General features: G+C 36.4%; 1 protein-coding gene across 1 annotated transcript in view; it reads right to left on the reverse strand.

Annotated features, from left to right (window-relative positions):
* Positions 1–23,176, reverse strand: part of CDKAL1 (CDKAL1 threonylcarbamoyladenosine tRNA methylthiotransferase) — a 669,650-nt gene that overhangs the window by 486,445 nt on the left and 160,029 nt on the right. Inside the window, 1 exon segment of the mRNA XM_020986833.2 lies at positions 16,322–16,370. Within this exon segment, the coding sequence (XP_020842492.1) occupies positions 16,322–16,370 (49 nt within the window).

Genomic DNA, 23,176 nt, shown 5'->3' on the forward strand with positions numbered 1-23,176 from the left:
CTTGACCCATCTATTCTTAAAGGCCATTCATTGTTTCTTTGAGGTAGCTTTACAATGACACTCCTCTCTACTATGGAGACCTGGTGCCAAGTCTCCTTGATCTTTTAGATTCTGTTTTTCACTTAGTCACTTTCCCACCATTTCATTCCCTGACAGTAATCATTATCTCTGAAGATCTGCTTGAACCCTTTGCTAGGGGTTGCTAACTGGCAAAGCTCCTATTAAAATAATTGGGTTATTCACAAGAGAAGAAAAAGGAAGGGGAAGACGACTAAAAAATAAACTACAATCACCAAAACTATCAAGTTTCTACATTCATGTTTGGACTTCAATCAATTTAATTGCAATTTAAATCAGTGGAAAGGAAGGCTCAACTTACAATTTTTTCCCTACAAAATGTGCATTCTTATTGAACAATGATGATGATGATGATGATGATGATGATGATGATGATGGTGATGATTTTGATCACATAAGGCTTAAAGGCATACAAAATGATTTGTATAGGTTATTTCACTTGATCCTCACAATATTTATGTGACATAGCAGCTGTTACTAGCCCCATTTCAGAGATGAGGAAGTTAAGTGACTTGCTCACGGTCACACAGCTAGCAAATGACTAAATCAGAATTCAAATTCAGATTTTCCTGATTCCAATACTCTCTCCTCTGTGCCACCTCATTTATCTGGATATACACTTCATATATATTCTTCACAAGTCAGAGGAAGAAAAAAGGGGGAACTTAAGGTCAGACAGTCAGAACATAAACATTTAAGCATCTGCTATGTGCCAGGCACTGTACTAAGCACTGAGGAACAAAAGAAAGAGGGAACAAAGCAAGGAAGGAAGGAAAGAAGGAGAGGAGACAGTTCCTGCTCTGAAGACGCTTACAATCTAATGAGAGAAGACAACACAGAAAAAGAAGCTAAAAAGGGTGTTCAGGGAGGGAAACCCAGCTCAGGGGCATGATAAAGTTCAAAGCAGTGCAACCGGCTGGGAAATTAAGAGATGGATGACCCAGGAGCCCTCCTTAAAATGGAGGTTTTAGGAGGAATTCTTCAGTACACCTTCCAGGCAGATGAATTAAAGGTACTTATAAGGTCTGAGAACCAAGGCTGACCTGATCTTCGAGGATGATGAAGTTCCTGTTGAGGAGTTTCCTAGGGACATGATGGAGACAGGTGGGAAATGGAGATTTGTATTAATGCCCATCCATACTCCCCCTTATCAGCACCTCCTTCCTAGCCTCCAGGAACTTTATAAAGTATTAGATAAATTCATTCCATCTTAAAGTGCACAAGAGATAGACAGACAGGCAGATAGGTACCTCTGGAGAAAGATATTCCATTTAAATAATGCCCCATGAGAGAGATTATATTTAACTATATATAATTCACAAGCTATTAATATTTCAGGTATTAATAGAAAATAGATTTTGAGGCAGAGTATCTTTCAAGTACCCTTTGTGAAATGCTACACATTGGAGACAACCAACAAGTAAGTATACAGCATAGGTCCTTTTCAAAAACAAAATACAGTTTTCAATAAGCTGAATTCAAAAAGAACAGATTAAGCAACTTCCATCTGCAAGGCATTGTACTAGGTGTTTGGAATCAAGCCAATTACATAACAGAAAAGAAGGGGAAGTTGGCTAAAAGATGAAATAAAATCACCAAACATATCAAGTCTCCACAATCTTAGTTTAATTTAAATCAAATCAATTTAAAAGAAAATTACAACTTAAGTCATCAGACAGAAAGGCTCAACATAACACAAAGACAAACTAATTCCTATGCTTTAAGGAATTTACAATGTATACAGTACTGAGTGGATTTCATACTGACATCTATTATATAGGATAAAAAATAGACAATCTATGAATGACAAATGACATTACTACATACTTTGATATTCACCAACTTAAATGAAAACATAAAGGAGGATGGCAAAAACTAAGTTGGAAGATGGGGGGGAGGGGAGAGAAAAGGTCAATAAACAGGAAAGGCCAAAAAAGCTTATAAACTATGCAGAAGCTTCATGACTACATCATGAATACTTTCTTAAGGAAGAGAGAAAGTGTTGAATTCCACAGGAACAGAACATTAAGAAAATTAAATTGTCTGTATTCTAACAATCAAGAAATACCTAGGAAGATAGAAATCACTTCAGAATCAGTTGTATGTAGTCAGATGGCTATGGCAAAGGTCAAATTAGTCAAATTAAATATAAAATTAGAAAGCTGAAAAGACAAGAGTGAGAGTAACTCCATCAGCTTCAACTTGACATAATTTTATAATGAGCTACTCCAAAAAATGGGAAATGGACGAAAGTAAAGATAATCACTTATAATATCACTTTAAAAAAAAAAGTTTAACTGAGGCAGAACTAGCCACACCAAAGAGTCAAATCAACAAACAGTTATGTTCCTATTACATGCCAGGCACTGTTCAAAGTGCTGAGGAAATGAGGAAGGTCAAAACAGCCCTGCTTTTGAGAAGTTCACGATCTAATGGGGTAGAAAACATGCAAACACTATGTAGAAAGAAAATGTATGCAGCAAATATAGGAGATAACAACAGAGGGAAGAAACTAGCACTTAGAAGGACTGAGAAAGAGCACAGAAATCTGTCTCAAGCAGTACTTAATTTTGTTCCCAAACAGGAAAGACATGGCAGCCAAGGACAAAATCAGTTTAGAGCATAAACTCAAGAAAAAGAGGTTTAAACAAGTAATAACACCTCACAGTCAATGAAAAGTGACTGAGGAGAAAACAGATCCATCAAGGTTAGGGTGAGATCTAGCAAAGACATAGCAAAGAATATCCTTAAAACCTTTGCTGATTTGATTAGAAAGAAAACAAATGAAAAATGAAATAGTTCTTTCATTTTACACAATGATCTTTAAAAATGGCAAAGGCAGACACTCAGACTGAATAGACAGGTGGCTTCGAGTCTTATTTCTAATCCATGCTGGCTTTGTGACCCAAAAAGGCAATTTAAATTTCTAGGAAATTCTTTTAAGACTGTGTGTGTGTGTGTGCACGTGTGCACGTGTGCACGTGCGAGTGTGCATGCGTGCACAATTTTCCTCACCAATGAAATCATAATTTAGATTTTCAAAAATAATAAAATTGGCAAAGATAACAAAATGACTACATTTGGATTCTATCAAGTAGTAACAGACAAGATGAAGATTGGAACTGGCCAAATATATACAGAAGATGATCATGCTTATGGTGACACAGGCATAAATTCTGAACAGTTCACAAATAAGGGAAGATTCTTAAAAATATGGAAAAGACTAAAATTGATTTTATTTAAAAAATAAAATAAAAAATAACCAAGAAGAAATCAAGAACTGCCAAATCATGGAATATCATGATCACACAATAATTAAAATTTGGAATAACCTGAAAACAATGGAAAAACACATGGGGGTTCAAGTAGGGATGCAACTTATCAGTGAAAAATCTTCATTTAAGAAGGGGAATAAAAGAAATTATCCAGGATTTATGTGTCCAGAAAAGATTTAGGCAGTAATTGACGAACAACTTGTGTACTGCTTACATATTTTTTAAACAATACGGGATCATGGAATTAGAAGGAAAACAATTACGAAGAATGAGAAAGCACAGTGGGATTACAATTCGAATTGGTAAATCTTGTTAACAGGATTTGACTGAGTAAATCTAATCTAATGAAATAGAAGTAAGTCAATAAAAGTAAATAGAAGTAAATCAATCTAATAAAATCATGGAGTCACAAAATTATAAGTGTTAAATGAGTTCTTTGTTTGGAGTAAGATTTTTAAGTTAAATGACCAAATAATTTTGGTAATGAAAACCTTTGTTACCAGGAAAAACAAAATACAAAACTCAAGTCTGTCTGAAATTTGTCAGCTTCTTCAGTAATGGTGGCAGTAACAAGAAAGGGAGCAATAGATGCTAATAATTTTATAGTGTTTAGACTGACAAACTTTTGAATGATAGCACTCTAAACACAAGGTCCCTGTTCAACAATCAGTGAGATGGGCATACTACTAAAGAACAATCATATCAATCTTAACATTCTTGCTACAACTGAAACCCAAAACGAGATAAAAGTTGCAGCTAACTAGATGGACAGCTAACAAGCTCTACATGGTGAGAAAAAGAAAGGATTTGCCATAATAGGTTTTATCATTTACCCCATTGCTACAAGGAATATTATTTCTTGGAAGATTTGGTCATCATGTATTGTAGTGCTAATGATAAGTATTTGGGGGAAAAACACCATCAAAACAAATATAGTTAATGCATCAATATCAGTTGCAGAGAGTGAAGTGGTAGAGAAATTCTATAAAGTACTTGACAAGATCCTTCAAATTAAATCAACACAAACTCTGACACTTGGTGACTTAAATGCAAACTGTTAAAACATAAGGATGAGGAGAAATACATACAAAAGGATGGTTCAGGAGAATGAAATGAGAGAGGACATAGCCATACAGAAGAAGTTTCATGCCTCTATATCATTAACACTGTTCAAAAAAAGAGTGTGTAGGCCTTGGAGATGGCAAGCAGCAAACATTACAAAGAATGAAACTGATCACATTTTAACAGACATGCAAAGTCATTATAGACAAGAGAGTTATCCAATTCTATCAGCTGCTTGTACAGTAAGAACACTAACCTCTCAGAGCTAAGGTCAGAATTTATAATAAACAAGAAAAACAAATAGTAACAAAAGGACATAGCATGCAATTAAGATCTCAGCCTGAATTACTTAAGCAAGCTATTGAAAATTTTTTTGATGGGAAATGGACAATAGAAATGATATCAGTGTGGACTCTAATGATTTCACCTAGAAGTTAAACCAATAAAAATTAACTACAATAACAAGGAACTAAAAGAGCCCAGAAAGCATCATATTGAGCAACTATATGACTTACTTGACAAGTGGAAACAATGCACTACTGGAACAGAATATAAATACATCTGTAAAATCTCATAAAGGATGATGAATGATTATGAATATTGATTCATAGAGCAGAAAGAAGCAGTGGACAGGAAAAAATCCATCTCAATAAAGCCTGGCAATACAGATACTGAAACAAAGTCATCCCAAGGTCATTCACAAGTAATACTGAAAGAGTCCTACACATTGAATAGAAGGGGAAAGGACTGACAAAAATTTCACCAAAAAAATTAAAAAACACCTTATGTATCAAGGAGAGGGAAAACATTACACATAAACTCCAACAACACAATACTTGAGATGCCTACAGAAAGGAGAAATGCCACTAAAGAAAACAAGAAAAGAAAAGGTGCTGGATTAGATTAAATATGTATAGAGGAGATCCGTGCTGAAGAGGATACAATTATGAGGGCACTGAAATTTACAAGGAGAGAGTCAAGAGATGTGGTAGTTGGTGGGTATCTGAACCTGTGATTTCATCCCCATAGAGAAATTACAGTGTACACAAAAACACATATCATTATAGAGTTGCCTCCAGCACAGAGAGATTAACTGATTTTCCAAGGGTTACATAGCTATTAAGTGTCAGAGGTAGAACTTGGAGTCCAAAGACCTAGATCTAAAGTTAGCAAACTATCTATTACAATACATTGACTCTTGCTGAAAAAATAGCAAACATTTTCACATCACTTATAGAAGGAAAAAAAATTCTGATAAAATGTGAAACACAATTCTGTGCTATAACAAAAGTAAAAGAGTCAAAAATAAAAACGGACTGTAGCATCAAGAAACTTGTATTTGTTAGAAACTTCATTGCTGTTCTGACAGAATAATCATTGTCGTTCAATTGACTCTCATTCACTTGAGGATTTATTAAGTACCTACTTCATGCTAAGCACTATGCTAGGATTAGAGACAAAAAAGTAAAAATCAGACAGTTCTTATTCTCAAAGTATTTATATTTGACTATGCAGTAGAATTATACACTGCTTTAACTTTAAGTGACTACATGTTGCTTTCATGTAAGAATTTTTTTTCAACCCTTGAAAATTCCCAGCTTCATTCTGTACAACTGTTAACAAATGCTTAAAAAGTAGATAAATGGCATATAAATCTGTGAATAGAAATGTAATATCCTTGTTTCTTATGAAGGTTTGTGCCAGTGACTGCCAGGACACACATGTAATTTGGAGATTTCTTCCATGCGATTTGGAGATTTCTCATTTGTCTTGGATGTGTGACTAAAGAGTTATGTAATTGATGACCGGGGTCTTTAAAAGAAAATAATAACAAAGCTTGTTGCATCTACATTTTTTTAAAGGAAAGTAAATATTTATTTATTTATTTGCACTGAGACCCATTAATGTACTCATATACATGATAAACAGTACCCTAGCAGATACTGAGCTCCTGGCACATGTTAAGTGTATGCCTACTGACTGACTGATTGACTGGTTAATTGATATTCGGTTCAATGATCTAGATCTTAGGAAGAGTGCTTCCTTATCCTAAAAGGATCTCCAAAAATAACAGAAACATACTTGTAGGCAAAAAGGTACAGTGGAAAGAGAATTGTCACTGGAACCTGTCAGGTAACCTGAGTTTAAATACCACCTCTGACCTGTGCAAACTGTGTGACCTTGGGCAAATCACCTAAACTTCCTAGGTTTAAAGTTTACTCATCTGTAAGAAAAGAAGGGTGGATTAGATGCCCTAGAGTCCCTTCCTGCCCAGACTTATGACTCCATAAAATATTCTATAATATCCTTAACTTAAACCTATCTTCTTTTTATGGAAGATATGAAATACAGCTATCTTCTAACCTTTTAGGAGCTTGCACTTCAGATTATTCCCAATTATAAGACTGGACGACTTTCTGATCTTTCAGCCAATGTTAACCTCTCTTCTCTTATTTCTTCTTTTTGCAACTTGTGTTTTTTGCTTTTTACATGCCTTTCCTGTCCCCTCCCACTTCCCCAATAATCAAGCCATAAACTGACCCTTCCCTCACCACACACACCTTTCTCATCTTCCTCACAAATTGTGCCTCTCCAGATGCTCTCCAATCTAGAGACACTGGCCTCTGTGCTGGTCCTTGAAGACACTCTTGGCTTTTTTACTAGCTGTGCCTCATCCCAGGATTGTTCCCCCTCCTCATCTCTGTCCTCCTGTTTATTAAAATAGAATTTTAGAGGCAAGTTGTTCTATTCCACAGCAGAATATCTCAAATAGGAAGTGAAAAACAAAGTATGAATGTTTTCATAATTGTTTAAAAAGTGAAAGGTTAGAAATTTTAACGATATTTATTTAAAAGACCTCTATCATGTCAGACCCAAATGGAATAAGATTTGGTAACTCTGAAAAAGAGGCTTTCCCATTTGGGTGGAAAATAATGACAGGATATGGCAAGAAGCAACCACAGGTGGAATGGAGAGGTTACATACTAGGATAAAAGAGGGCCCAAACCTGTACAAGTGTACCATGTGTCAACCAGCTCCTCTGTCATCCACAATGCAATTTCAGGCTACAGATGCAAGACAGAATGATGAAGGCACTTGCATCCAGATCCCCTGGATCTCAGACCCTACCCAATATAGCAAAAAAAAAAGAGAACACGTTCAGAAGCAAGGAGCAGCCTGGCTCAGATGACAGGGGCAGAGTGTGGTCTCAGATCCAGCTTCTAACCCAGTCTGAAGGCTACAGAGGCAAAACAAAGGCAGAAATCTAACACTCCTGGGGAGCCTGCAGTTCTGTCACTACAAACCAGTAAAGCTTCCCCAGTTGGCCGACAGGGGATGAGTCTAGCAGCAGTGTCCTATTGCTCAGACTCAAATCAAGGCCAGGAAATTTGAGGAGCCTAGACCATGAGGTCAACCAGACACTGACCTGGAAACAGACACTTTAAGAATACTGAAAGCTTCCAAGTCTACCACCAGAGCTATCCCTAAAATGCAAAAAGATAACACAACACTCCAAGAAAGTGGCAACAGAAGCGACCTGGATCTTTCCTCCAGACATGTGGAGACCTTGGCCCTAACGTGAAGTGAGGAAGTCAGGAAGCAGATTGGAAGTATAAACAAACAAAAATAAGTCCACCATAAAAAGCTATTTTGGTAACAGGGATACTTTAAGAAGAAGAAAAAGACTCCACAATCTCTGTAAGTAAAGCCTCAAAGAAAAATTAAGCCCGGGCATAAATCCAACTAGAATTCGTGGAAGGGATGAAGCATGAATTTTTTTTTAAAAAAGTTAAACATGTTTTGTTATAAATGAAATGAGAATGCTAGAGGAAAAAATGGGGGAAAAGTAGATGAAAAAAGAATTGGAAAAGGAATTAATAGCTTGGCACATGAGGTACAAAACCTGCCTAAGCAATAACTCTCTGATAATCAGAAAATTAGAAGAGGTCAAATATTCTATGAGACAACAAAATATTTTAAAACAAAGTAAAATGACTTGGAAAAAAAAAAAGAAAATGTAAACAAAGTATTTTTTTAAAAAAAGACCTGGAAATAAGATTGGGGAGAAAAAATTTAAGAATAAATGGACTACATGAAAACTATGACCAAAAAAAGAGAGCCTAGATATAATATTTCATGAAATCTTAAAAGAAAACTGCAAAGAACTCTCAGAACCAGAAGGCATAATGAAGATAGAAGGAATCCAGCTATCACTTCCTAAAACACCAAAATGAATACTCCTAGGAATGTTATACCCAAAATCCAGAGCTTCTAGATCAAAGAAGAAAATGATACAAGCAGTCACAAAGAAAGAATTCAAATAGGAGCTGCAGCGTGGATAACATAAGATTTAGGAGCCACTACTATTGATAAGGGGAGAGGTAAGGATGTGATATTCCAGAAGTTAAAGGATAAAGACTTAGAGTCAAGAATAACTTATCCTGCAAAACTGAGGATAATCATGGCCAGGGGAAAAATGGACCTTCAATGAAAAAGAGAAGGTCTAAGCATTCCCGATTAAAAGACCAGAACTATGTGAAAATTCCAAAGTTCACACACAAGAATTAAGAGAAACATAAAAAGGTAAACCTGGATGAACAATGATTAATGAAAAAAACTGATTAAACAAAGATAAACTGCTTACATTCTATTATATTTTCTTATTTGTATCCTTAGCACTTAGTATATTGCTTTGTATACAGTAGGCACTCAAAAGATATTTACTGACTAATACAGAAGACAATATTCATGTCCTCTCTGAATGAACTCTTTCATAATGGTTCTATACTATCTTGATGATCTTAAGATAAGACTAGAAAGAAGGAGAGAAAAGAATAGACTGGGAGGAGGAAAGGAAGTCTAGGAAATTTCTCACATAATTAGGGTGTGCACGTGGACATCTACATAAATGAAGAGGAGAAGGTGGAAAGGAGTGGCTGACACTTGAACCTCACTCTCATTTGAACTTCTCAAAGGAGGGAAGAACACACACACACACACACACACAGAACTGGCTACAGAAAAGATGGATCTTTGCTTACTGGAATAAATAAAATACAATTTAAGGAAGTGCTATAAGTAGCAGAGAAAGTACCAATTTACACAGGTAGCAGCAGAAGTTCCTCAAAGGGAGATCAAATGAACCAATGAAATTGCAGGTCCATTTCTTGTCACAATCTCTACGAGCAACATGCCACATAAGGCAAGGGAGCAAAGGCTATCTTGAAAGAAAGACTACCACACTGTCAAATGTTACTGAGAGGTCAAAAAAGATGAGAACAAAGAAAAAAGTTCCATTGGGTTGGGGGATAAGGAGTTCATTAGTAACCTTGGAAAAAGAATGATGGGGATAGAAGCCAGATTTCAAAGGCTTGGCAACTGAGTGGACAGTAAGGAGGTACAAACAGTGAACAAAGACTACCTTTTTCTAGAAGTCTGGCAGGGAGAGGAGAAGCAAGGATTATATCTTGAAATAGCAGCAGGGTCACACTACTTTTTAGGATAAGGGAGATCTAAAAATGTTTATATGGGCTAAGGGAAAAAGGCCAGCTAGAAGCAGAGATGAAAGATGCATGAAAGTAAAGAATTAATGGCAGAAAGGGCACAGAGGAGATGGGAGGGGATGGGATTGGCAGAACAAGTGGAAAAGTTGGCTTTTAGACGGACCAGTTTCATCTAAAAATGGAGGTAAGGTAAAAAAAGAAGCTTTACAACAACAAAGAGTTTAGGAAAACAGGAGCAAAGCTGAGCAATGAGATTAGACAACCATTAAAGTTCTACTCTGAATCACTATTAGAACATTGAGATAACTCCGTGTTTTCAAAAACTAAGACAATAGAACATAATAAATGCTAGCAAACTCAACAAATCTGCAAAGTTTTTAGTAGAAGACAAGCAGTGGATTATAGGTCTGTTATCCAAGGACCAGCATAGCTGTATTCAGAAAAGCTAGTCACCAAAAGGTGGTACTCAGCATTAAATGTTCTCAAACTACCTCCAACTCACAAATATCTAAACAATGCAATTACACAAGAGAAGAGAGATTACAAGAATAATTACAAGGGATTACAATCTGTGTCACTGAAGGGATTACCAAAACAGATAAAACCACCTTCACCTGAAAAACTGAAGTAATTAGACTAGGGAAAGAAGGGGGAAGCTAGGTGGCACAGTGGATAGAATACCAGAACTAGAGCAGGAAGACTCATCTTTCCGAATTCAAATCCAATCTCAGACACTTCCTAGGTGTGGGACCCTGGGCAAGTCCCTTAAACCCTGTTTACCTCAGTTTCCTCATCTGTAAAATGAGCTGGAGAAGAAAACCGCAAACCACAGTATCTTTGCCAAGAAAACTCCACATGGTGTCACAAAGAGTCAGACACAACTGAAAAATGACTCAGCAACAACAACATATCAATTAATGGCTGGTAATGTGGCAAAGTCCAAAGGCATTCATCATTTTCAGAACATTATATATAAGGTCAATATCAAATAAAGGTTACTTTTGTTTAAATCCATTACTGAATTCTGGAATGATTTTTTTTCATAAATAAATATTTTTAAAAGAGAAAAAAAAACATAATGAATTCTGCCACTATAAGCAGTTCTACCTCTGCAAAAAAATTTGAATACGAATCTTCTTTGCAGTCAAATTTGATCATTATAAGTTAGACACGTCCTTTTTCAATTGTATTATTATTATTATTTTTCTCTCAATTTACATTTCTATAATGGCATTTATTTATTGTGCTGGGGATATGTATTGCACTGTACATTCATATGTCTTCCCACGCTACTCTTTTATTCATGAGGTTCATTATTTCTCATGGCACAGTAATAATCCACTACACTCTGTACCACAATTTGTTTAGCCATTCCCCAACTGCTGAGCATTCACCTTCTTTCCAGTTCTTAGCTATCACAAAATGGGCTGTGGAAAATATTTCACTATGCATGGGACCTTTCTTTTTAACACTGATCTCCATGGGATATAAACCTAGCAGTGAAATATCTGGGATCAAAAGGTATAAGTCACTTTCTTTCAATAATTCCAAACTGCAAAATTATGCAGAAAAAAGGTTTTTGACAAAAAAGGATTAATTTATGTTAAAAAAACTCTAAAAAGCCCTAAAAGGGGCTCTTATGTAACACAACCAAAGGATATATATTTAAAATAAGAGTTCACATTACTTGAAAGGAAGACATTCTAGTTCTCAGTAAAAATGTTAGGCTATCCCCTCTCTACACTCTTGTTTGAAACAGTTGTAGAAATGTTAGCTATAGCAATAAGTTAACAGAACAAAATCAACTGAATAAACATAAAGAAAGAAGAAAAAATTATGTATTATTTAGAGATGACAACATGTTATATTTAGAAAACCCCAGAGAATCAATGAAGAAATTAGCTGACATAATTTCTACTGCAAGATAGCAGGATATGAAATTAATTTGTAAAATTCATCAGTATTTCTATAGATGATTTTATAAAAAATAAAGAGAAATACCATTCAATATGCTAAAAACACAAATGTGGGAATTAACCTACCAAAACAAAGACAACATTCTGACCTCATAATTCAACCGGTAACTCCAAAGTTACTAATGAACTCGTAATTGACAAATCCAATGGCCTTTTCTCTGTCCTCATCTTTCTTGACCTCTCTGTAGCCACTGACATTGTCAGTTATCCTTTTCTCTTATAAGAGAAAAGCTTATAAGCTTATCTCTAGGTTTACTTGACAATACTCTATCTTGGTCCTCCTCTTACCTGACAACTCTTTCTCAATCTCCTTTACTGACTCTTCATCCATGTCATGCCTTCTAATCCTGGGTGTCTCCAGGGCTGCATCCTGGATTGTATTCTCTACTCTCTCTATTAATTTCACTTGATGATCTCATCAGCTCTCATGAATTCAGTGAGCATCTCTATGCTGATGATGATCAATTCTATTTCTCCAGCCCTACCCTCTCCCTTGATTTCTAATCCAGCATCACTATTACACATCTTAAAACTCAACACGTCCAAAACACTCCCCCTGCCCAAAATATCCATTCTTCCTAACTTTCTTATTACTTTTGAGGCTCCCACTATCCACTCAATTAGGTGTCATCTAGGTGTCATCCTGGATTCTTTGCTCTCACCAACTCCCATATCCCAACATGTCACCCCATTCTATCAGTCCTACTTTAGTAACATCTCCAGTATATTCCCCTTCTCTCTTCTGACACTGAAACCACCTTTGTGCAGACCTTCACCACCTCACCCTTTGACTATTGCAATAACCTCCTGGTTTTTCTCTGCTTCAAGCCACTCTCCACTGAGTTCACTCTCCACTCAGTTGTCAAAATGATCTTAGCAAAGTGCAGGTCTTACCCACTACTCAATAAATCCCAGTGACTCCCATAACCTACAGAATCAACTATAAACTCCTCAGTTCAGCATTCATCTGGCCCCCTCCTATCTGGAGTCATCCTTCACTTTAGTCCCTCTCACATAGGCTCCAATCTAGCATCACTGATCGACTTCATGTTCCTTCTACAAGACAATCCTTCTCTTGACTCCAGATTAACAGCCTGTCCCTCATGGCTGGAATTCTCTTCTCATCTCTGCCACCTGGTTTCCTGGGCTCCTTTTAAGTCCCAGTATAATCCCACATTCCACAAAAAGCCTTTCCTTATCCCCCTCAGCTCTAGTGTCTTCCTTCTTTTATTTAGCTCTACTTTTGCTGCATCTATTTTTTTTTTCGTACATAGTTATTTCCATGTTGTTTCACCCATTAGAATGTGAGCTCTCTGAAGACAGAAACTGTTCTTTTGCTTAGGACAGTGTCTGGCATGTAGTAAGTACTTAATAAATGCTCTGCTGCTGCTGGTGATGGGAGAAATTTTTTTTTACAATTATTCTTATGTTTTCTCATCCATTGGCCTGTATTTTCCTTGAGAACCATGAATATCTTTTGCCTTTCTTTATAACACCAACACTTAGCACAAAGGCCAGTACAAAGTAGGGTAATAAATGCTTACAAAATGATCACTGACTCTCAAACACCCACTCACTCACCCAAACAGACCAGTGGAACAGACCAGTTAAGGAAGAAACAGAAGCAACTAAAATCAATTGTCCAGGGTTGATAAAGCCAGAACATAAATTAAAAGAGAAACTGATTCCTTTTTTTTTTTTAACAGATATTGCCGTGAAAATGGAGAAACAGGCTAGCAAAAATGATGTTAAGTTCAATAATTTATATAATAAATAACAATACATTAAAATTACCTAAATTTAAATGTTACAACATAAAAAAATTATAAATCCTAAGATTTTATATATTTTACTACAAAACATTGAGAGTTTAGGCCTACATTAAAAAATAGTGAGAATTCATTCCAAAACAATAAAGTAAAACTTCTTAATATGTGGATATACTCATGATAAATAAAAATCTGATTCACATTGCTTTATCATAAAAAGCTATCTTCAAATCTAGAAAGACCAGATTTGAGTCTTCCCTCTGATACATACTATCAATTTTTAAAAATACTGAACATAACAGAAGAAACATGTGTATGACATGTGTATGTGTGTGTGTGTTGTGTGTGTGTGTGTGTGTGTGTGTGTGCAGTGAACTACTGATTTCAAGAAAATTAACTGGTTACTATATTAAAGACTATGCAATGTAGTGTCAGCTATTATGGCACATATTAATAGTAAAACTAATATATGGCACTATGAAAAGTTTGGTTTAGAAGTCAAGAGACCTGAGTTTGATTCTCTGCTCCACTCCTTTTAGTAGCTGCATCCTTGACAATTCCCTTAAACTCTCTCAAACAATAAAGTCATATAGGGGCAGGATTTTCACTTAAACCTTTTTATCTCTATCACTTGACATAGTTCTTGGCACATAATAAGCATTTAGTAAATGCTATGTAGTGCAGTGGATAGAGCACCAGATCTGAAGTCAGGAAAACCTCAGTTCAAATCTGGTCTCAGATACTTACTAGCTTGTGATTTTGGGCAAGTCACTTAATTGCCTGCCTCAGTGTCCTCATTTGTAAAATGAGTTGGAGAAGGAAATGGTGAACGACTCCAGTATCTTTGCCAAGAAAACTCCAAATGGGGTCAGAAAGAGTTGGACATGACTGAACAACAACAAAAAAATGTTTGCTGAATGACTGATGGAAAACTCTGAATAACTGAAATGTTGACCAAACCAAAGGGAAGTAGGAAAATGCATGGTGAACACAAACAGGCAACTAGAGCACAAAAATGGCAAAGTTCAGAAAAAGGAAGTAGACAAGATATGTAGCAAGAATACTCCAAGTGATATGTTAGAACCCAATGAGAAAATAAAAGAAGGCTCCCAAGTACCTTAGGTGGAATTTTATTTCCAAAAATTTTTTTTATTAATTTATTTACTTTTAGTTTTCAACATTCACTTCCACAAGATTTTGAGCTCCAAATTTTCTTCTCATCTCTCCCCTCCTCCCACCCCAAGACAGTATGCATTCTAAATACCCCTTCACTTGAATACCTGAATACCCCTTCTATCTCACACACACACACACACACACACACACACACACCCTTTCTCTTATCCCCTTCCCCTCCTATTTTCCTGTAGATCAGGATACATTTCTATATCCCTTTGCCTGTATATCTTATTTCTCAGTTGCACGTAAAAACAATTTTTAACATTTGTTTTCAAAACTTTGAGTTCCAACTTCTCCTCTCTTCCTCGCTTCCCTACCCTCCCTCATTGAGAAGGCAAGCAATTCGATACATGTTATACATGTGTAGTCAAGCAAAACACTTCCATAATAATCATGTTGTGAAAGACTAACTATATTTCCCTCCATCCTATTCAGCTCCCTTTTTTTCTATTCTCTCCTTTGACCCTGTCCCTCCTCAAAAGTGTTTGCTTCTGATTACTCCCTCGCCCAATCTGCCCTCCCTTCTACCATCTATCCCTCTCTAATCCCTCCCCCATTTTCCTGTAGGGTAAGATAGATTTCCATACCCAATTGAGTGTGTATGTTATTCCCTTCTTAAGCCAAATCCAATGACAGTAAGATTCACTCATTCCCTCTCACCTTCCCCTGTTTCCCTCCGCTGTAAAAGCTTTTTCTTGCCTTTTTTATATGAGATAATTTACCCCATTCTACCTCTCCCTTTCTCCTTCTCCCGGTACATTCTTTTCTCTCACCCCTTAATTTTATTTTTTAGATATCATCTTAGGTAGAACTTTTTAAAGTATTTATGGGAAATCGGGTAAGAATCTCATACAAGATGAAGAAGCTTTCAAGAGATTTCAAATCTTCATTGATGAAGAAAATAAATCAAGATTCTGAAAAAGTACCAAGGTAACCAATAAAATAGCAAACTGTTATAACTGCCCCACTAATATTTAAATTTACTTTTTTAATAGAATTTGAAGGCAAAACCTTTTCAATTAATACTCAAACAAAATTCTCACAAAGTGTATTTCCTGAAAAATATTAAGCTCTCTAAGTCTGTACATGACCCAAGCATTCCAGTCTTCATCAAACTGAAAACCTTGGAGACAATTCTGACTCACTGTTCTCCTCTGCCATCCAAATCCAAATCTAAATTCTATTCAATGAATAAAGTCTAGACTTCGGCACCACCTCTTCTGTGATTGCCTTCAATGATTTCCCCAAACCAGGGCAATGGAATTCTCCTTTTACTTTCTACTGAACTTATTATCTATACCACTAATTTGACCAAGCAGTACAATGTCTCCTATCTCTTTACTTCTTGTGATCATACTGGCTGTTGCCTCTGACATAAAGGACAGAAGATTCTTACAGACAATCAGACAGAGGCACACAGGAACATTAGCTCTCATTTTAGAGAACTAGAATATCTGTTCATTTATGTCTTTGATTACCTTTAATGGTTTCTTCCACAACTTCTACTACACGATCGATTTGTTGAACCTAAAAAATACAAGAAAATAAAAAATTTGATTCCAATGACATCTCTTTGAATCAATGTTAGGGATCCTAACAAATTCTTTTTTCTTGAAATCTTTGAAATTTCATGCTGTAGGCTGATGATATCATCAAGCAACATGAGAGAAATGGATACAGATTTTTGTCAGGTCTTATTATGGTCATAGTATATGTACATGCCTATTGAAATACAATCATATTTAGCCAAAACATTTTTCTAATTATTACAAATTTACATTTTAATAATAAAGGTCTGGGAGGAAAAACAATATGTACCTCTGTTCCAAAGAAAGCAGTATTTAGCACAACAGAAGAAACACATAGGAAAAAGGGAAGAAGGGGGCAAGGAGGGGAGAACACAAGGAAGAGAGGGCAAGAAAACACAAGAACTTGAAAGAGAACAGGTTCAAGATTCACAGAGTATAATAAAACATTGTATCTAATTCATTGTGAGAATAAGGGGAAAGATTTTCTTAATTAATACTATAAATTGCAGCCCTGAATATTCAAGAGCTCAGCAGTTGGTATATAATTCAAACAAAATAAATAAAACAATATCTTTCATCCTTAAGGCTTTTACTAATAAATAGATATATAAAAAAAGACACACAATATGTTCTATTACTAACTCCATATGTTTTCTACAATGAAGAAAAGGAGCCATAGAATAAACAATTCATAAATAACATCAATGACTCATTGTACAGAAGAATTTCTTAAAAGCAAAGTTATTTTAATCATGCAGTATGAGCACCAAATTTGTATTTGGATACATAATTAAATAGCACTGCTGTAACATATAGAAAGATGCTACACAAAGATCCTACACCTTGAAACATTTAATAGTTCAGTAAAAGAATATATATATATATATATATATATATATATATATATATACTATGTAATAGCACAGTGCAGAAACACATAAATTCTATTTTAATGTAAAATTACATTTTATTTTATATACAAATATCTTAAATAGTTTCTGAAATAAGTACTGGCAAAAAATTGTTTTGTAAAATTATGGTCGGAGTTGCCAGCACATTCAATTTTTTTTTATTTTTTAAATACATTTTATTACTACCTTTTGTTCTCATATCACCTAAATTTCTTTGTAATTTTGCCATCATTTACTTTTGACTGTTTTGGGGTCGTTGTTCTTTTCATTTACATAGCTGTATTCATCACCTATGTATTCTTGGCTCTGCTTACTTCACTCAGCATCAGTTCATGTAAATATTTCTTTGCTACTCTGTTTAAATAATATTCATTGCTTCTTATAGTATTATTATATTTCATTACATTTAAGTACTAGCTCAGCAGTGGGGGAAGCTGCAGCCTTGAGGCCACATGTGGCCCTCTAGATCCTCATGTGCGGCCCTCTGAATCGAAGTTTCACAGAACAAATCCCCTTAATAAAAGGACTTGTTCTGTAAAACTTGAACTCAGTCAAAAGGCCACATCCAAGGACCTAGAAGGCCACATGTGGCCTCGAGGCCACAGGTTCCCCACCTCCGTGCTAGCTAATGGCTGTTTAGCCATTGTCCAAATGATAGGTATCTTCTTTTTTGTCCAATTCTTTTGAACAACAAAAAAATGGTGCTATGAATATTTCATACACACACACACACACACACACACACACACACACATATATATAAAAAGACTTTTCTATTTATCAATCAATTCCTTGGGATATATGCCTACTTAGTGGAATCTCTGGTCAAAGTATATGGACATTTTAGTCACTTTATCAGTATAATTCCAAACTGTTTTCCAAAGTGATTCTACTAAAGCACAAATCACACAATAGTATGTCACTCCTCCCACACTATTTCCATATTTTGCAATCTTTGCTAATTTGCTGGGTGTAAGATAACCACACTTTAGAAAATATAATCACCCTCGTATTCTCTATTATATTTAATATTTTAAGAAGACATTCATGTCAGAGACTGTGGTTGATTGAGATGTGTTTTAAGAAAAGAAAAATATTACCAGAAATTTATTCCATACTGAGTATTTGCATATAATTATGCAGCAAAGAATTATATAAATCGAAACACATTTAAGGTCACATACACCTATTGCTGTACAGTTATATATTACCACAGTAGTACATAACTAAAGACTATTCTATATACTACAGACAATAATACTGTTTATGATTCTTCTGCTTTAATTTCATAGTCATGTTGTCATGGCTCAAAAAATATCAACTTATCTGTGACTATCATTAATGAAAACAGGCAGCCAATAAGTCTCCTAACAGTTTACAAATATGCCCAGTTTGAAATTCTGCTCTAGGATGCTCCTGACTCACTTCTGCCCTGCCTGGAGTGACTTCCATGGATCTTCATTTTAATGGCTGCGTCTTGCCCACGTCTCATAGATTCTTAAAATTAGGAGGGAAAATTAGAGGTTTCTGATACAGCCTCTATGACACATGAAATCCCTTTAGAATCTAGACTCTACTTGAACATTGAGAGTGCTTCACTCATTGTCTCATTTAAGTCCAAATAACTTCTGGACAGTACTATTACAAATTGTTTTCTTTATGATGAGCCAAAATCTTCTTCTCTATAACTTCTACTTTAAGTAATGTTCAAGTTCTGAAACTGGAGTCACAAAAAAAAGCCCAATTATTCTTACATCTTTCACATATTAAACGATGGCTGTCCCATCACCACTACATCTTATTTTCTCCAGGCTAAAAATTCCCAGTTTCTTCAGATGTTCCTGTGCAACAATCAGTTCAACTTCCTCTGGAGTCCTTTATTTTCCAATGTCTCTCTTAAAACGTAGCAACCAGTACTGATATAAACATTCTAGATATGGTCTGACCAGCACAGAGAAAAGTGAAAATAGTAACTACTTTGATCTCTTAATGTTGCTTGAGATTATACCATATTAGATTTTCTGGCTGGCATATCACATTGTTGACTAAAACTGACTTTGTAGTTTATCAAAAAACATGTTGAGTTGTTGTTATTTTTTTAAACACGAATTGTTAAGGTGCACTTCTTCGATCCAGTGCTTGTGTAGTTGTTTTCAGAGGGGGAAAAAAAGGAAAAATCCAAGTACCAATGTGACATTTATCTTTCATAAATTTATTTAATTAGATTCAGCTCACTGATCCAATATGTTGAGATCTTTTGGGATCAGGATTCTATCATTATCATCATCATAAATGAATGAATAAGCAATTATCATTTGCTTTCTATGTGCCACGCACTGCACTAAGCACAGTGAGACAACACAAAAAAGCAAGTTCAGCTCTTCAGGGATAGAAAGGCACAGAAGTCCTAAGAATATACCACCTGCTACCAAACTCTCACCAGTGTCTCTAAGAAACTGTAGCATGCCCAGCAGCCACACTGGTAAAACTGCTTTGGCAGATACCCTAAACCAGACTGAGGGTAACTGAGGGGCATCAAAGCCATGAGTGAGTTAGGGGGATGTTTACCCCAAATGTGTAAAGACTTTCCTAGCAGAATAGGCAGATGTGAACAATCTGTTCCAATGATCCATGAAGGTGGCAGAATCAGGCACTACAGAGTGCTTAGAGATTGGTTAGAGATCAAAGATGTCAAAGTCATCCACTGTATCCCAAGCCATTATCAGTCATCTTAACTTTTGTCTCACCACTGGACTCCAATGACTCTGGAAGAGGGAGGCCAACAATTTTACACAAATCTGCCTCACTTAAATACAATTTATGCACTCCAGAAGACTTCACCCATATTATTTTACCATTTTTACCAAGCAGCAGGTGCAGACACACTGAGAGCTGGTAGTCACAACCCTGCACACATGAAACCCAGGCCACAGGGTCATCTTCTCACTGTAGTGGGATTTGGTGTCTGAGCAGACATTTTTTTTTTAATTTTTTTTTCCATATGCTTTTGAGTTGAAAATTTTCTCCCTTTTTCTCCCCCCCCCACCCTCCCCAAGACGGCGCACAATCTGACATAGGCTTTACATTTACATACCCATTAAACATATTTTCACATTAGTGAAGTTGTAAGTAAAAATTAAAACCAATAGGAGGAACCATCAGAAAGATGAAACAACACTCAACAGAAGGTAAAAATAAGTGATAGCGATTCGACTTCCATAGTTCTTTCTTTGGATGTGGACAGCATTTTCCATCCCAAGGCCTCTGGAGATGTCTTAGATCCTCGTAATGCTGAGAAGGGTTCAATTTAACATTCTTAGTCATTGTATAACGTGGCTGTTATTGGGTACAAAGTCCTCTTGGTTCTGCTCACTTCACTCAGTGTCAGACCACATAAGTCTTTCCAGGTTTTTCTGAAGTCAGCCTGTTCATCATTTCTTATAGCACAACAGTATTCCACTACATTCATATACCACAACTTGCTCAGCCATTCCCCAATTGATGGACATCCTCTCGATTTCCAATTCTTTGCCACCACAAAAAGAGCTGCTATGAATATTTTTGTACAGGTGGGTCCTTTTCCCATTTGTTTGATCTCTTTGGGATATAGTCCTAGAAGTGCTATTGCTGGATCAAAGCGTATGCCCATTTTTGTAGCCCTTTGGCCATAGTTCCAAATTGTTCTCTAAAATGGTTGGATCATTTCACAACTCCACCAACAATGTATTAGTGTTCCAATTTTCCCACATCCTCTCCAACATTTATCATTTTCCTGTTTTGTCATGTTGGCCATCTGAGCAGACTTTTAAAGAACTACACTTGCTCACCTCCTGGTGTTAAAAAGGTGGCTAGAAAAGGTGCCCTAAAAACTGCCTGACTTAATTAACCTAACTCTGGAATGCTTAGTGTGTCAAGTGGGGATCCTATCATATGATCAAAACATAAAAAAATGTACAAAAACTTTTACAGAGAAGATTTCACTCACCATTAGTACATAGAATGTGCATGTGCTTGTGGACAACATGAACTCCAGTAAATCTCAAAGATGAACAGCTCTCATTACAAGTGAATTCAATAGATATCACATACAAATAGTAGCCCTGAATGAAACAAGGTTGGCAAATAAGGGTCAGCTTACTGAACTCAGAGCTACATACACATTTTTCTGGAGTGGTCACAGTGATGGGGAGTGCCATGAAGCTGGCATAGGTTTTGCAATCAGATCTAATCCAGTCAGCAAGGTGGTATTCCTCCCCAAAGGAGTGAATGACAGGCTCATGACAGTGTGATTGCCACTTGGAGAATAGTGCCATGCCAACATCATTAGTGTGTATGCTCCCATCATGAAAAACCCTAATGAGGTCAAAAAAAAATTTTTATAAAGACTTAGTGACCCTCATCTTTAATGTGCCAAAGGAGGACAAGTTGTAATTCTGGGTGACTTTTAACACCAGAGTAGGCACAAACTATCAGACTTGGCAGGGAATCCTTGGGAGGAATGAAGTTGGAAACAGCAACAGCCACAGTCACTTATGAAGACTTGTGAATCTCATGACCTTCTCATCATCAACACTGCCTTTGCTTTACCAGTAGATGCACCCTCACGGCAAACATTGGCATTTAATGGGCTATGTTATCGTAAGGAGAAGAGAGACAGGATGTGAGAGTGATGAAGGCGATGTGTGGAGCAGAGAGCTGGACTGATCACAGACATTTTCTCCAAGCAAAACATTCACATTCAAAAAAAGCGGCAGCCCTAAGGCAAGACAACTATCATAAGACTTAGTGTCAACAGATAAGAGCACTTCTCCAAGCATGAACAGTTTGTTGCTAATTTAAAGGGAAAGTTGGGCCAACACATGTTTGGCAACAGTGGAACAGAAAAGGAGTGGGCAGCTTTCAGAGATTTAGTGTACAGCATCACATTTACTTGCCTAGGCCAGAACATTTGCAAACATCAGGATTGGTTTGATGAAAATGATGAGGGAAATGCAGATACTAAAATGAAAAACAAGATTTCTACAGGGCTTACCAGCAAGATAATTCATCCATCTCTAAGAAGGCAGCATTTAACTCCATCAAAAGTAAAGTACAAGTGAAGCTTAGAGACATTCAGGGTTCTTGGCTCAGTAAAAAGGCAGATGAAATTCAGTTTTACACTAACACTCCAAAGCACTTTTATGACATCCTGAAGGCTATTTATAGGCCAAAGACCTTTCCTGCATCTCAACAACTCAGTACTAATAGAGCCACATTGATTAGTGATAAGAGCATGATCTTGGAGAGATGAGCTGAATATCTGCATAGCGTTCTCAACAAATCGTCATCAACCAATGCTGAAGCCACTCAGCTTGAAGTTGAAGTCAATTCTTCTCTATCCAAACTTCTGATTGAAGAATATGTTTTCAATGCCATTGGGCTCTGCTTGTGTGGTAAAGTGCCTGGTACTGATTCTATTCCAGGTGAGATTTACAATGCAGGGGGTCCACTGCTTATGCAAAAGCTGACTGAAATCTTCTGGGTTGTATGGCAAGAGGTGGTTATGGAGTTCAAGGACAGCTCTACTGTCAATCTCTATGAAGGAAAGGGAAATAGGTTGTCCTGTAACAACCACAAGGGGTAACTCTCTCTTAGGCATTGCCAGTAATATTTTTGCCAAAGCCCTCCTTAATTAGCTGATCCTTCACCTAGAAAATCATCATCTACCCAAGAGCCAGTGCGGCTTCAAAAAGGACTGAGAAATGGTTGACATGGTATTTGCTGCCTAACAACTCTAAGAGAAATGCCAGAAGCAGAACAGAGGTTTGTACAAAATGACCAAGGCCTTTCATGCTGTTAGTCATGGCAAAATATGGTTGCCCATAGAGGTTCATCCGTATTATATGCCAGTTTG

This window comes from Phascolarctos cinereus, unplaced genomic scaffold (assembly GCF_003287225.1).
Source record: "Phascolarctos cinereus isolate Bilbo 61053 unplaced genomic scaffold, phaCin_HiC Scaffold_4;HRSCAF=312, whole genome shotgun sequence".
In the NCBI taxonomy this organism is placed as follows: Eukaryota; Metazoa; Chordata; class Mammalia; order Diprotodontia; family Phascolarctidae; genus Phascolarctos; species Phascolarctos cinereus.